The sequence below is a fragment of the Nicotiana sylvestris genome, chromosome 7 (assembly GCF_000393655.2).
Source record: "Nicotiana sylvestris chromosome 7, ASM39365v2, whole genome shotgun sequence".
Lineage (NCBI taxonomy): Eukaryota > Viridiplantae > Streptophyta > Magnoliopsida > Solanales > Solanaceae > Nicotiana > Nicotiana sylvestris.
In genome coordinates, this window is record NC_091063.1 from 161,382,617 (window position 1) to 161,397,756 (window position 15,140).

General features: G+C 33.1%; 2 protein-coding genes across 2 annotated transcripts; one reads left to right on the forward strand and one right to left on the reverse strand.

Annotated features, from left to right (window-relative positions):
- The first annotated feature begins 28 nt into the window (after nt 1-28).
- LOC104226998 (uncharacterized) lies at nt 29-5,103 on the forward strand. Its single transcript, XM_009779123.2, has 4 exons — nt 29-218; nt 1,438-1,549; nt 4,149-4,214; nt 4,415-5,103. The coding sequence occupies exons 1-4, from the start codon at nt 91-93 to the stop codon at nt 4,499-4,501; spliced, it is 393 nt and encodes a 130-aa protein (XP_009777425.1). The 5' UTR covers nt 29-90; the 3' UTR covers nt 4,502-5,103.
- Nucleotides 5,104-5,492: 389 nt separating this feature from the next.
- On the reverse strand, nt 5,493-8,979 carry LOC104226997 (polyubiquitin). The gene is made up of 2 exons (XM_070150939.1): nt 8,840-8,979; nt 5,493-7,067 (listed from the first exon to the last, which is right to left on the reverse strand). Exon 2 carries the CDS (start codon nt 7,065-7,067, stop codon nt 5,694-5,696), a length of 1,374 nt encoding a protein of 457 aa, XP_070007040.1. The 5' UTR covers nt 8,840-8,979; the 3' UTR covers nt 5,493-5,693.
- Between the last annotated feature and the right edge of the window lie 6,161 nt (nt 8,980-15,140).

The window sequence follows — 15,140 nt, forward strand, 5'->3', positions numbered from 1 at the left end:
ACTCTAATAACAATTGCCATTAACTTTGTAGTCTTTAGTAGCGCAAACTAAAGTACTGTAGAGAGAGAGAGAGAGCGAGAGAAGGGGAAGATGAAAGGAAGAGGGAGAAAGCAAATATTGGTGGGACTTGGTCTTGTTATGGTTATGGGTTTAGCTGTTTACTTAAGGCTTTGGACTATTGACTACCGTTTCTCTTCTAATGAAACTGAATTACTCAGGTACCCTTCTTCTTTCTTGCTTAATCTTTTATATCTACCTTCAGAAAAAGATCATGTCTTTGCTCCTAGAAATGGATCAAGAAAATAATTGGTTAATATATCTTTTCACTTGTTTTGTTGCTGAGAAAAATTGGGTAATGTTCAAGAAACAGAAAGATTAGTTGGGTAGGTTGGTTAGTCTTAACTCTCAATCAAGAAGATTAAGAAAAGCAGTAACCTTTATTTTTATATCTAGCATAGGAATGTGGATTTCTTGTTTGTATCAACTTTTGGTAACCACCCAACAAAATTCTTGCTTTAATAACCAGCAAAAGAGAACCAATTTGGACTGGATTATCCATTGAGGTAGGAAATGAAGATATCAGAAACTTAATAACCTCCCTTTGCTTTTTGCAGTATCTGCTTGGTTCTGTACATTTCCAGAACCAAAATTCTTCCATATGCGTATTTGTTTCTGAGCAGAACGGATTTGGTTTTGCGTAAAATCGCTCAATGTCATCCGAGTTGAATGAAGAGAATTGAGGAAAATGTTTAATGTAATGAGTAAGATTTAGGATAAAATGGCCTCATATGGTGTTTATTTTTTTAACTTTTGTTTGTGTATCAGAGACGGACGCAGCCTTATAGCACCAGGTTCATTTGAACCTAGTACTTTTGGACGTGGAGTATAAATTTATGTTTAAGATTTTACTAAAATTACAACAAATAGTAGGTCTGAACCCTTAATTTTGATAATGTAACAGGTTCAATGCTAAGAATCTTAAAGGTTGAACTCATAGAGTTTAAATCTTAGATGCGCCTCTATGTTATTTTTGTGAATTTATGAATTGGAATCATGCCTAAGTTTCCAAGATGTGAAACGAACCCCATTGCAAATGTTTTAGTAGGTGACTTGCCTTGAGTTTTGATTATAGGGTAGTTTTAGCAAATATCTGAACAGTTAGGATTAGTTTCTAGTTTCTAGTAGAATGTCTTAAGCATATTGTACCATTGTCTTTAAGTTGCTGAGGCAAAACCACTTCAAAGTTAAGTATTGATAAATGAATAAGAAACTGTTTTAACGATTAAAGTTTTTAATCATTCCACATTCTTAGACATGTTTAAAATTGCTGGCATCAAACATATGAGCAATTTTAGATAAAATTCCAACTTTCTCATTAAGATAGAATTTGATATCATGTACTGCTTAGCCAAGTATGCGGTTCCTGGTTTCTTGTAGGAGACAGTTTGATCTTGCCAGTAGAGAAGCAATGGACGAATCTGCAGTGTGGAGGAAAAGATATGATGACGAGGAAGTGAAATCTACTAGCTGCCAAAAGGAACTGGTTAAGGTAGGTAGCTTTTATTCAGAATTGATAATACTTTGGTGAGAAATTCACCACAGACATTTGATATAAGGATTTAATATATCTTGCGAAACCCTTGACTTGCAGTTATACTATTTCCTGCAACATGATAGCCTCTCTATTGACAATCAATGATGACGTAATGTAACACCTCATTGCCTTATTAACTATGTAATGTATCACCTATTCACCTTAATCGAGAATATCAACTAGGCAATCACATATTTAACAAAATAAACAAACAAAAAAATAAAAAGAAATATTCACCTTTTCTAGTATGATAGATCGGCCTGGAAAAATGATTATACCTATGACACTATGTATAAGCAGATTTTGTGTATCCCGTGAGTACATACATTTCGACGGTAATGGCCTCTTCCTTTCTCTGCAGCATGAGTTCTGTCTTGTTAAATGAATTTCGTAAGTCCCGGGTGGTCAATAAATATAGTAGAAATGATTTCTGTCTAGTTCAAGCCTGAGAATTTTAAGTGATTCATTGCCCCCTATGGATGATTTAACTTCAGCTGTATATGGATCTCTATTGAAATTTCACCCTCTAGATGCAGTATGCTGCAGAGCTGTTTGTTATTCTCTATTGTTTTATTAGAACAGAGTTGATGCAAAAAGCTACCCTCCATTTTCTCCCTTTTCACTTAATGATTGTAAAAACCAGGTATACAGGCTTGTGCATTTCCTTCACGCTTCGTCCATGTGCAGCTTTTCTTGTCATGCATTTCTTTAGTTGGTCTTTAGTTGATGGCCTTCAGTTTGGGGACTGCAGATCCTTTTTCATTTTCAACCGTTGGTTTTCATATTTGGTAAATGAATTTGCACATCAAATTGCTTTTTTTGATAAATTTTCTATGATGGTCTCAAACAACCCGCCACCAGCGCCACTCAAACAAATAAAAAGATGAATGAAGAGAAAAGAAAAAGAGAGCAGTGGAGCTTTCATTTGTTTTTGTTCTTAGAAGAAAGGAAAAGGAGAATGCATATTCTTCCTTCTCCTCTGCCCCCCCCCCTGTGTCTGGGAAGCCAAAAGGAAAACAAACCAAAGGAAAAGATTTGAGTCAAAATTTGTCTCATTTTGATTTACCTTTGGTTGATTATCAAGGAGCGTAGAGTAATGAGGTGCCAGCTCAAATTCGATCTAATGGAAAAGCGTACTATTTCATATTAGTTTGAATAGTGGAGGAGTAAAAACCTGCCATTTAGGAAAGAGGTTAACAGTTTGGGATGCACTAAAACGGAAAGTAGGTCGATCAAATTTAGACACAGGTGAAATTTGTGGAGAAGAAACCTTGGGAGCATGGCTTTTGTAAGTAGTGACTTTGCTTCTTTTTTTTCTGTAGAGTGAAGAGCATCTTTACTTTTACAAATCTGGCTAACTTATGCCCGGAGATAATTCTCTTTTAGATTTCGGCTTCCCCTCCCGGTATTTCACAATGGTAAAATATATCCATGTCACTTTTCTTCTTGAAGAGCTCTTTATCGAGTTTTTAGAAAGAGATTTTGCATACCGTACACTCAACTAATTCTTTTGATCTCTGAGTTATAGTGTAGGTAGAAATCACTATTGAATACAATCAGAGGTGAGTAAGGCCCTTAGCTACGAATTCTGATGGTGGTGAAGAGGTAGAATCAGTTTGCCGAGTTCTGATAGTGATTAAAGTTGATCTTATCTAAAACTGAAGATGAGAGAGGACACCAGTTGGCATTTCTTGTGAAGATTCTACTAATTCAAATTAGTTGGAAAAGGATTAATCTTACTACCAGGTCCTGTTGTAATGTTTAAGAAGGAATAACCTATTGTCTAATCAAGTGTATTGAAACAATCTACTTGATGATTCCCAAGATTTTAAGGAGGCGGTAACTCCTGGTTATGTTCTCAGAAAAGAAAGGAACTTGGGAACAAAATTATGAAGAAATTTTGTGTAATGCAGTTTGCAGCAGATCTGCAAGTCACGGATGGTTTTTTATGCAAATTGCCCAAATAAGGAAAAATGATTAAAATTATTGCAAACTGTATAAGCTGAATGAAACACAAAATATGTAGAGGAATGAGGTGAAGGATGAAAACTATGGCATTAATATCATCACTTATCCTTTTTAATATTCACTTACATATTGACCATTTGATTTTATTCTCAAATGCAACATTAAAACATTCAAATGAGTGGGAAGACGAAATAGAATAGTTCAATTTAAAAGGAAAGGTTTTGTGCCAAATGTTGAACTTCCTGTTGCTCTTCATTATCTTGTTCTCTGAACCCCTCTTTCCTTCCATTCTGATCGCAAAGAGCTTAAAGATCACACGAAAACTGCTATATATCCGGTCACTGATGCATTGTTTATATTGTTTGCTATTGGGTTGACCATGTTATGCTTAGGACATAGAACATGTAAAACCTTTCATTTTGCATCATCTGATTATTGAGGCATGTTTCTCGCATTGATAGATATTAAATTTGGGCTCCTGTTTGAAGTCAAAGATATGGAGTTCTTCCCATACATGCTTTACTTACAAAGTGGGTTAACTGTTGCACCTCATTTGCTAGTTTATTAACATGTGGCTTTTGTGTAGATTAAGCTGTTGTTGAAGGAAGACGGTGCCGCCAGCAGTAAGAAGAAGTTGGACATGTTGCAAAAGGTGCATGTTTGAGACGATTTTCTTGATGTCTCTCTTTCTTCTTCTTCTTCTTCTTCTTCTTCTTCTTCTTTTACCCTACAATTGGCCGCTTTCTTGTTAGAAATGTGAAGTTCTATGAATTGTTATCTCCGTAATGCGTATCATCATTCTCACAACTCACAGTTCGATTAATAGTTTGTCAATGTGTTTGATTTCACCAGGAAAACATTGACTTGCTTGAACGGCTCGAATCTTTGAAACAAGAACTTGAATCTGAGAAGTTGAAATGTAGCATGAGACAGATATGACTTCGCTGGAAGCCTGGTTGTCGTCTGAAGAACATCCGGAGGTTGATACTTTGATTTGTTACCATTGGCTTGCCAAATTAATCTAATTGGAACTTGGCAAGGAGGAGGATAGTACATAATATCTCCAAACAAGATTACAGTCCTGAACCAGATTCATTCGATTGGTTCTGAATTTGCTAGATTATGCTTTCCGAGGGGCACGCCACATGTATTTTGATGTGAATTAGATACATTGGTTATATGATGGTTTGCAGCTTCCATCCAAGTTTTGGCCTCCCCAGATTAAGTTATGGTCCATTTGAAGGGACTGAATACTCTCTTTTGTTGATGATGATTGTTAGTTCTTTTGAATTCCACACAGGCATTTTGTTAAATCTTGGGTTGTATAGATTTGACCAAAAGAAATTCAGCGTCGGAGATAAAAAGAATTCAGTGTGTTAAATGCTTCCAGGAAGTGAAATTACTTTGTCCATTTGAGTAGTCAGTGCTTGTGAGCTGATTATTACTAGTTCTTTTACATTATTATGTATATGAATCAAATTTTCGACACTGCCAAAAATTTGAAAATTAATTCATTATATTAAGATTGTAAATTATAACGAGCGTTTGACATGCTCTATTACGTTAACATTGAGAAGATCTAACCATTGAACAATATTACTTACATTTTCCAGCTATACATTCTGTTTCTTTTAATTTTTGTAATCTGAAGTACTTTTATATAATTACTAAATATTTACATTTTATTTCTATAGCAAATACTTTGTAAATGTTTGATTCTTCTGAAAAATATGAACTCGAATGTCTGATTTTAGCTGAATATTATGGGCTTTATCATTATACTGACTCCTTAGCTGAAAAGTATATTCGTAAATGGGGCAAACGCATGTGAACCCATAAAATCTGAAAACAGCCGTACGTAAACATATAATATAGATTGATAATTCGTCGAAGGAGTTCCAGAAATATGCTCACACCAAACAAAGAGATGTACCACAAACTAAATTTATTTACGAAGCCAACAGCTAAAAACAACTGTCTTGACAGAAAGAACGTAATCAATGCCATATAAGGCATAGCATGCAAGTCTTAGGATTCAAACAAAACCAACAGTTCAAACACAAAGCATAACAAAAGCCACTAAAGGAAAGCACAGAAGTCTTCAAGATCCTTAAACGGAGGAGTTAACTTCTCAAAAGCCACCACGGAGACGAAGCACGAGGTGAAGGGTGGATTCTTTCTGGATGTTATAATCTGCAAGGGTACGACCATCCTCCAGCTGCTTACCAGCAAAAATCAGCCTCTGCTGATCTGGTGGAATACCCTCCTTGTCCTGAATCTTTGCTTTCACATTATCAATAGTATCTGAGCTCTCCACCTCCAAAGTGATGGTCTTCCCAGTTAGAGTCTTGACAAAAATCTGCATCCCTCCCCTCAGACGGAGCACCAAATGCAGTGTGGACTCCTTCTGGATATTATAATCAGCAAGGGTCCTCCCATCCTCAAGCTGCTTACCAGCAAAGATCAATCGCTGCTGATCCGGTGGAATCCCTTCTTTATCTTGGATCTTCGCCTTCACATTATCAATTGTATCAGAACTTTCGACCTCCAAGGTGATTGTCTTCCCTGTCAATGTCTTCACAAAGATCTGCATGCCACCGCGCAAACGGAGGACAAGGTGAAGAGTGGACTCCTTCTGAATGTTGTAGTCAGCAAGAGTGCGGCCATCCTCTAGCTGCTTTCCAGCAAAGATCAGCCTCTGCTGATCAGGAGGGATTCCTTCCTTATCCTGAATCTTAGCCTTGACATTATCAATAGTGTCGGAACTCTCAACCTCGAGAGTGATGGTCTTGCCAGTGAGGGTCTTTACAAAAATTTGCATGCCACCACGCAGACGGAGGACAAGGTGGAGGGTGGACTCCTTCTGGATGTTGTAGTCAGCAAGAGTTCGTCCATCCTCGAGCTGCTTACCAGCAAAAATCAACCTCTGCTGATCTGGAGGGATGCCTTCCTTGTCCTGGATCTTTGCCTTGACATTGTCAATGGTGTCGGAGCTCTCAACCTCAAGGGTGATGGTCTTCCCAGTCAAAGTTTTCACAAAAATCTGCATGCCACCACGCAGACGGAGGACAAGGTGAAGGGTGGATTCCTTCTGAATGTTGTAGTCGGCAAGAGTTCGTCCATCCTCAAGCTGCTTACCAGCAAAAATCAACCTCTGCTGGTCTGGAGGGATGCCTTCCTTGTCCTGGATCTTCGCCTTAACATTGTCAATGGTGTCAGAGCTCTCAACCTCAAGGGTGATGGTCTTCCCAGTCAAAGTTTTCACAAAGATCTGCATGCCACCGCGCAGACGGAGGACAAGGTGAAGGGTGGACTCCTTTTGGATGTTGTAGTCGGCAAGAGTGCGGCCATCCTCTAGCTGCTTTCCAGCAAAGATCAACCTCTGCTGATCGGGAGGGATTCCTTCCTTGTCCTGGATCTTAGCCTTGACATTATCAATAGTGTCGGAACTCTCAACCTCGAGAGTAATGGTTTTTCCGGTGAGCGTCTTTACAAAGATTTGCATCTGTAATTACACCAAATAAAGGGGTGTTAGACATAACAGAAAAATTATCATATTTCATATTTTATTAAACTAAAGAAGCAAAACCAAAATCAAGCATATACAAATATTGTGTATAATTCCCGATAAGAACACTAAACAGGCTTGAGATTTTTTATAAAGTAACAGTATTCACATTAAAAAGGCAAATATGATTTGCAAAACCAAGAGCTATCAGCAGAAGATATGAAAGAAATACTTCGCTCAGTAAATCTGACCTAATTCAACCTGTGCAAAAATATTCTGAAATTTAAGTACAATGCCAGATAAGAATAGTAACATAATGGACTGCATTTCAAAGAATAAAGCTTTTCACTTTACAGTAATATGCTTAGATGCACATATACAAGGCTATGCTTCTGAATCACAAGAAAATTTTGAACTAATTCAATCACATTATAAAGAACAATGCTCCAATATTGTCGTTCAGCCAATATACTTATATGCTAAAAGACAGCTTTGGTTCAATAATCCAGGGATCAAAATCAAATACACCACAAAAGTTAGTGACAACTTTTAAAAAAGACCCGCATCCTTGGATTTTCCTAATCCATGTCATTATACTACATTTTAATCTCTTTCTTTTAACAGTAATCATTTCTTCTATAGCATTAAATAGCCACTTTCACTTTTTTTAATATGTACGCCTAAATTACTTATACTATCATATTATAAGTAATATCAACTTTTCTTGCGTGGGACAATTGAAGTTAGGATAAAAAAAATGAAATGAGAATATTAATATGAAACAAATGGGGATATGTCAAAAATTTAAAAAAGGAAACTAAAGGAATCATGCATTATTTGAAGAAATAAGTGTTTGTTGCCACCACCACTGCACCCTAAATGTTTTTACCCCCTGAGGTCACCACCTAAGGTAATTGCACGTTTTGTCAGCTTTGGCCAGAAAACTAATTGAAGAATTCATTAGGGACTCAATCAACTTTTATATCCTACCTGGTATAGATATAATTGACGACACTAAAACTAAAACACCCATCAATTCATGTTATCACTAATAAAAAAAATCAAACAAGGAGCACAACAGCACATACACACATGAATCAAGAGCCAAACACCATCGAAAATGACAATTAACAAAACGAAAAGTGGATTCAATCTACGTCAGCGCAACTCATGTAAACCTTGTGCTGTTCTTATATACTCTCTATTTCAATTAGGTGAATCTATTACTATCTGCGGAGTCAAACCAGGTTTAATTTAATCACGTATTTTGCAAATATTTTATAAATATTTTGAATTAATAACTATTGTGACTTATAGTACTTTTTCGTAATTTCAAAATATACAAATTTTATTCAAATATTTTGAAAATTGTATGTCCAAATTCACATCGAATCTTAATTAGTTTAACCTTCGTAGCCCGAAAAGATCCACCGGGAGGGAATATAAGATTTTGACTCCATTATTAGATTAGACTAAGCTAAACTAAACAGACCTTAAAGAGGACTAATTGAGATCTAGTCCTCTAATAAACAAGTCAAACAAATCACTTGAAGAATTAACAAAAAAAAACTATTTGAAAATTCATTAGGGCCTCAGACCAATTTAATCATGTTCTTACACCATGAAAAAACGCATAAAATTAAAAAAACACAAATAAACAACACATAAACAAATACAGACATGAATTAAGATCCAAACACGATCTAAATTAACGTATTAAGACAAGAAAAAAAGGATTAACAGGGGAAAAAAGAGTGAAGAATCGGTACCTTGAAAGTTTTTTGGGAATCGGAAAAGGAGAGAATAGATAGCTTTGTTGGAGAAGGAAACTGTGATCAGCAATTGAGAAGAGAAGAATGAAAGGAAGAGAAAGGAATAAGCCCTTTATATAGCAGGCAGCAGCTGATGGCCGACCCTAAACCTATAAAATATCGGAATATCGCCACTTTCTTTTTGGTGAAAGTTTGGTAAACCACTAAATAATTTCATTATTTTTTATTTTTCTACAACCACTAATAATTATCCATTAGGAGTACTATAATTTATTGATTAGGAGACAAGTTCCACTATAAATAATAACTTACAAAAATTGAGTGGACACGAAAATTATTATGCTTTAAGTATGTCTTGCAAAAATTAATATATTTAGATATAAAAAAAAAGAATTATGAATTCATAATTTATATCAGATATATTTATAAAAGTCTTGAGAAATTCATAAACAATAGATTATGCGACTATTTAAATTAACGGTGTCGACAAAAGAAGTGTATCAAAGAGCCACTTGTAAAGTCGTACAATATTTTGTCAAGTTGGACTTGTTCCTTCAATGTTTAAATAAAAACTAGGACAGATAATTTGAGGAACTTGTACAACTTTCTGTTCTCCTATTTCTAATTGCTAATTCATTAATACGGGAAAGGGTAAAAAATGCCTCTGAGCTATTGAAAAAGATTTAATCATTCATATATTGGGCTAAAAATACCCCTTCATCCACCTTTTTGGTTTACCTATGCTCTTTGACCGTTAAGTCAATACTGAATTAAAAATAATAATTATTTAAATTTTACGTGGCAATTTCTTATTGGCCAAAATTAAAATATCTAACACATTAGAAAGACCCACTCATATCTGCCAGTTTTTCATACTAACCCGCTTCAAATACTAACTCAACCCAAACAAAAAGTTCAACTAAAAAAAAAGGCCCCAAAATCTACCAAAACAGTGACATAGAAAGTTATATGATTTCAAAATCTACAAAGTATATCACTACCAACTCGTCGCTACATCAAGTGAGCTCCAAGAAGATTGATATTTTTCTCCAGTGTTCCAAAAAGGTTAAGATACAGTTCCTCAATGCTTAGAAATGTAGAATATCCGGAAGCACCTACTTGGGAACTTACTCATATAAGCTCTTTACTAGCACTGCGTTGTTAGGAAGAACAAACTGGTAATGTTGTCACGCGGGGCGTCTTTTTTTTATTTTGAACTTTTTATTCGGGTCAGGTTAGTGTTGGGACGTGTTAGTCCGAAAAATGGGTAGATATGTGTGGGTCTTTCTAATAGGTTAGATATTTTAATTTTGACCAATAAGAAGTTGTCACGTGGAATTTAAATAATTATTTTTAAAATCAGCATTGACCTAATGGTTAAAGAGTATAAGTGAACCAAAAAGGAAGATGGAAGGGTATTTTTAGCCCAATAGATGGATAAAGGGTAATTTTGGACCTTTTTTAATAGTTCATGGGCATTTTTGACCCTTCTCCGTTATTAATAGTGAGGATAATGATAAGTTTGGCCGATTCACGAAGCTGATTACTACTAAAATTTGTGAAACTAGCAAGGGCTAGTCCGTTTTCGGACCGGTAATCGAAAAATAATTAGAGTTTGTAAAGTTATTGAAAAATAATCATTATTTTAGCTGAAACACAGAAAGTTCTAGCATAATATACTGAATTATGGAGCTCCTGTGTATATTGAAACTCCAGCATATTATGAAATTCCAGCACATTATGCTGGAATCTCATATGTAAAAAATTCGAACTCCAGCACATTATGCTAGAATTTTTTCGATTTTTAAGGGTGTTTTTGTTAAGATTTTATCTTTATATGAAAAAGTGGCTAAATTTCTATTAATTACGTCATCCGTTCCAATTTATGTGAATCTATTTGACTGGGCACGGAGTTTAAGAAAAAATGAAGACTTTTGAAATTTCTGGTCCTAAACAAGTCAAAAAAGGGTCCAGGGTATTTATGTGGTTATAGAAGCTTCTAATTAAGAGTAGAATTGGAAGTTTAAGCTAAATTATTTCCAAATTTAAAAAGGGGTCATTCTTTTTGGAATGCACCAAAAAGGAAATAGGTTCACATAAAGTGGAAAGGAAAGAGTATGAAACTGTGACTATTTATCAATTATCATTTGTAAATTAGGTTATTTCTATTTTTTTTTCCCTAAAATTCACCAAATAATTTAAAATTTTCATCTTTGTGTCCTTTTTATTGTGCTCTTACTTCTACTCTTACTTATTTTGATTGTTAGACCCGAATGAGACACTGTATCGATTATCCTTCTTTTTGTTTTTCTAAATACTCCTACCGTCTCAATTTAAGTTTTCATTTTATATGAACACCATTTCTAAGGTAGGAATATGCTGATTATAAAAAAGTTAAAATTGCATTTGGTACAAAATTTACTAGTAACACTTCTATGTCCGGATGTGAATGATAGGCAGCCTAAAGCAAATTTGGCCAAATACATATAGAGTCCATTCAATTTGGCATCATTTTTCATTTTTGCACTTTATTTCTACCTTGTTTTATTTTGGCCCTCCAATTCTATTTTATATGTTTTTTTGGCCCTCTAACTCTATTTCTCATGTTTCACTTTAACACAAAAGCTGAAACAGTACAAAAAATATAGCGCATGTGTATACACAAATCTGAGGTGTAATAAATATCCAATTAAATATTGCCACCTGATTTTTTCATCCATGTCAAATGAGTCAATACTAAAATACCCGAACCCGACCCTATTTTTTCATCCACTGTTGCCCCATCTTCATTCTCTAAGTTCCAAAGCTTTCATCTGCCGATTTCATACCTGGCCCGTTTAGATGAAATAAACCCACAAAAGATATGGTAGGGTTCAGGTATTTTAGTATTGACCCGTTTGACATGGATGGAAAAAGGTGACAACATTTAATTGAATATTTATTATACCTTAGATTTGTGTATACACACGCGCTATATTTTTTGCACTGATTTCAACTTTTGTGTTAAAGTGGAACATAAAAAGTAGAATTGGTGGGCCAAAATGAAACATATAAAATAAAGTTGGAGGGCCAAAATGAAACAAGGTAGAGATAGAGTGCCAAAATAAAAAATGATGCCAAGTTGAATGGGCTCTATATATATTCGGCAAACAAATTTATTTAGGTTGCTAGAACTTCAGGCTGGACTTGAAGCAGGAATTGGGCTTAGATGGGACTGGTCCAAACTAGAAGGATTAACTTAAATTGTCATACATCTAATTGCTTAAACTAAAAATAGCCGGCTGATATATAATATATGTGTAATCCATGGATAATTTGTGTAACCCTTATGTATAATTTATATATATTGGCTAGAAAAAGTAAACAATAAATTCGACCGATTATTTATATAAAAATGGCTGAGACTAGATTAGATTCAGTCTGTTCCATAAAGAGTGAATCATTCCTTAGTTTCAGGAATTGAGACATACCTTCTAAGGGCCTGGTTGGAAAGATATCTTGTAATTGGATTAAGGTATAATTGGATACGATTACTTAGTTTGAATGTAATTGCAGGGGAACAATTACACTTTCAGATTCTCAAGAGAAGCAAAGAATTTAAGGTAATCACACTCTTCGATCACGAAGTGGCTTTTTAAGAAGAAGAATTAACCCAAATAGCCGCTCACCCAACCATTAAAACTAAAAATAGCAGTTGAAGCCTTGAAGGCATAATATATGTACTATATGTGTATAGTTATGTATAATCAATGTATAAACTATGTATATGGCTAGAAAAGTAAATAATGAATATAACCGGCTATTTATATAAAAATTAAAACTCTTCCATTTCTTTGTGCCTTCTGACTTTCTCTTTCCAAAGTTGGTGGCCTCCTTTCCAGGTATGTATTGCTTAGCACTTAGCAAATTCATTCCTTCTTCCTTCTTATTTTTTATTTTTTTATGGGTTAAGTGTTGGCCGAATCCAATAACTTTAATTCAAAATTTGTAATAATCTTCAAAATTTTATTGAATACGTATAAATTGCTAATTTAGAATTCACTAACTTAAAATGACTAAAATTTCAAATATATAAAGTTTCAAATCCTGGCTCCACCTCTATTATTACTTAGCATCTGCAAAACCATTATTTTTTTCTACCAATACTTAAAAGATTGGTATTGTGGTGATAGTTACATGTTATGCCGTTATACCTTTTTCTTAATGGGTTTCTATATTTTAAATATCTTTAATTAGTATAAATATTTATTGTTAAAAATTTCTTTCTAAATCTATATCTATATATTTCGTAGTTATAAAGTGTGACAAATCATGAATTACATATTATAAATTGATAAGAAAATAGATTTGTTATTGAAATTCTTATTAATTATTTTAAGTTAAAAAATAATTATTTGGAAGATACTAATGCTTTACAATATTAGTTATTAATTTATAATTATTTAATATATTTTCACAGATATATATTTAATAATTGATAATAAATTTATAACATACAGATATATTTTTTAACACATTAAAACTTATTTACATGTTCATACGAAAAATATATTCTTAATATTTTATAATTAATTATTTTATTTTAAAATAAAAAAATATCTAACTATCTATACATACTATATTAAAAGCACGAAGGCCCTTAGCGAAATGTCGTTCTCCTTTTTTATCCTTTAAAAATAGAGTTCACACTGGACAAAATAGTCATTTAATTATCGTCCTAATATTTAGTATTTTGAAATCTATTAAAATTTTAGTTACTAAATCTTTCCATGTAGGAAATTCTAATATTAAGGACTTTAAATTTGAGTAGGATTTTACCTTATTTAATTGTGCAACTATTTTCCTTAAATCCAATACTTTTATGTTTCTAAGGTTTACAATATTACGGATTGTTATTAGAGCTTCTTTTTTTCAACGCTCTTTGTCTTCATTTTGAAGTAAACTTCAATTTAAATAGCAATATGTTCATAAACAGATATATGAAAATTAAATACAAATATTAATTTGTTTTGTGGTTTGCTATGTAATTATGAATTTGCCACGATTCTAATGATGGAAAAACTAAGAATCCTACTTTTCCTCTTTGAAGTTTCCTAGAATTATGATCGTTTTAGTTAAATAGGAATCATTTGGAAATCATCTACTGTTACGTATCATTTTATAATTTGTCGTATCCTACTGTATTTTATTGTACTGTATCGTTTTACAAATATAATGTTTGGATAGATTGTGTTGTTTGCCATCATTTCATGATATCACACACCAGCGATATGAAGAATAAACTTATAATATTATAAAGAAAAATTATGATACAGGTAAAATTATTATATAAAAAGGTAGGGTAAATGATAAAATAAAATTATTTAACAATATATGAAGGGTGAGATTGAGAGAAAAAGACAAGGTAACGACGCGACCACACCAAATTGGTCGTTACATAAAGTGACACATTTCGTCGTTATGTAACGAGAAATTTAACGATACAATACAATAAAATTTAAGTAACAATCAAAACAAATATCGTATTTAACGTAACAATACGATACAATACAATGGGTAACAGCCATCCAAACAAGTTGTAAGTTTTTATATATTTCTTTTTTCTTTTGCAAGAATTATTTTAATCATATTTAGACTAAAATAGATGTTCGGTAATAAAGTTAGATAGAAACGACTTTAACTTATTCTAGAATTTATGACCTTAATAATCAATAAGAACACTTATTTCATTGCATGGTAATGTTAGGAAAATCCTTTCCAACTTTTCAAATTTTAACACATAAGAATCGTTAAGCAATTACTGGAATTCCAATCTTTTGTTGACTTCCTTTTGTTTAATTTTCATTCTAAATTAAATAGTAATAAATTTGTTGTGAATATATGAAATATACTGCATCCTACATGAGAATATCAGTTGTGTTGATTCTAATTTTTCACGCGTGGACAAAGAGTTAGGTGATTTATAAGTTTACCTTTAAAAATAAAGTTTACATTGGATTACAGAAAGTGTACTATAAAATTATTATTTAATAAATTTCTTAATATTTAAAACTTTTAAATTAATAAAATTTTAACTATTAAACCCTTTCTTATTTGAATTATATAAAACTCCTAATTGCTCGAAATATTTTTACTTTTATTTCCTTTTTAAACTAACTAATTTTTTACCATGTTCTTTTCTTCTATTATTTTTTAAATAAAAATTAATGTTTCCAATTTTGTTAAAACTTCTTAATGGTCGTGTTGATTAGAAGATGGTGATAATAAATAAATTTAACAAGATTGCTGCAAGAAGATC

Bases quoted from the DNA above. Each gene is read 5' to 3' on its own strand.
- LOC104226997 (XM_070150939.1), bottom strand. From the start codon at position 7,067: ATGCAAATCTTTGTAAAGACGCTCACCGGAAAAACCATTACTCTCGAG.
- LOC104226998 (XM_009779123.2), top strand. From the start codon at position 91: ATGAAAGGAAGAGGGAGAAAGCAAATATTGGTGGGACTTGGTCTTGTT. The intron at 219-1,437 runs GTACCCTTCTTC...GGTTTCTTGTAG, and splicing joins AATGAAACTGAATTACTCAG to GAGACAGTTTGATCTTGCCA. The intron at 4,215-4,414 runs GTGCATGTTTGA...TGATTTCACCAG, and splicing joins AGTTGGACATGTTGCAAAAG to GAAAACATTGACTTGCTTGA.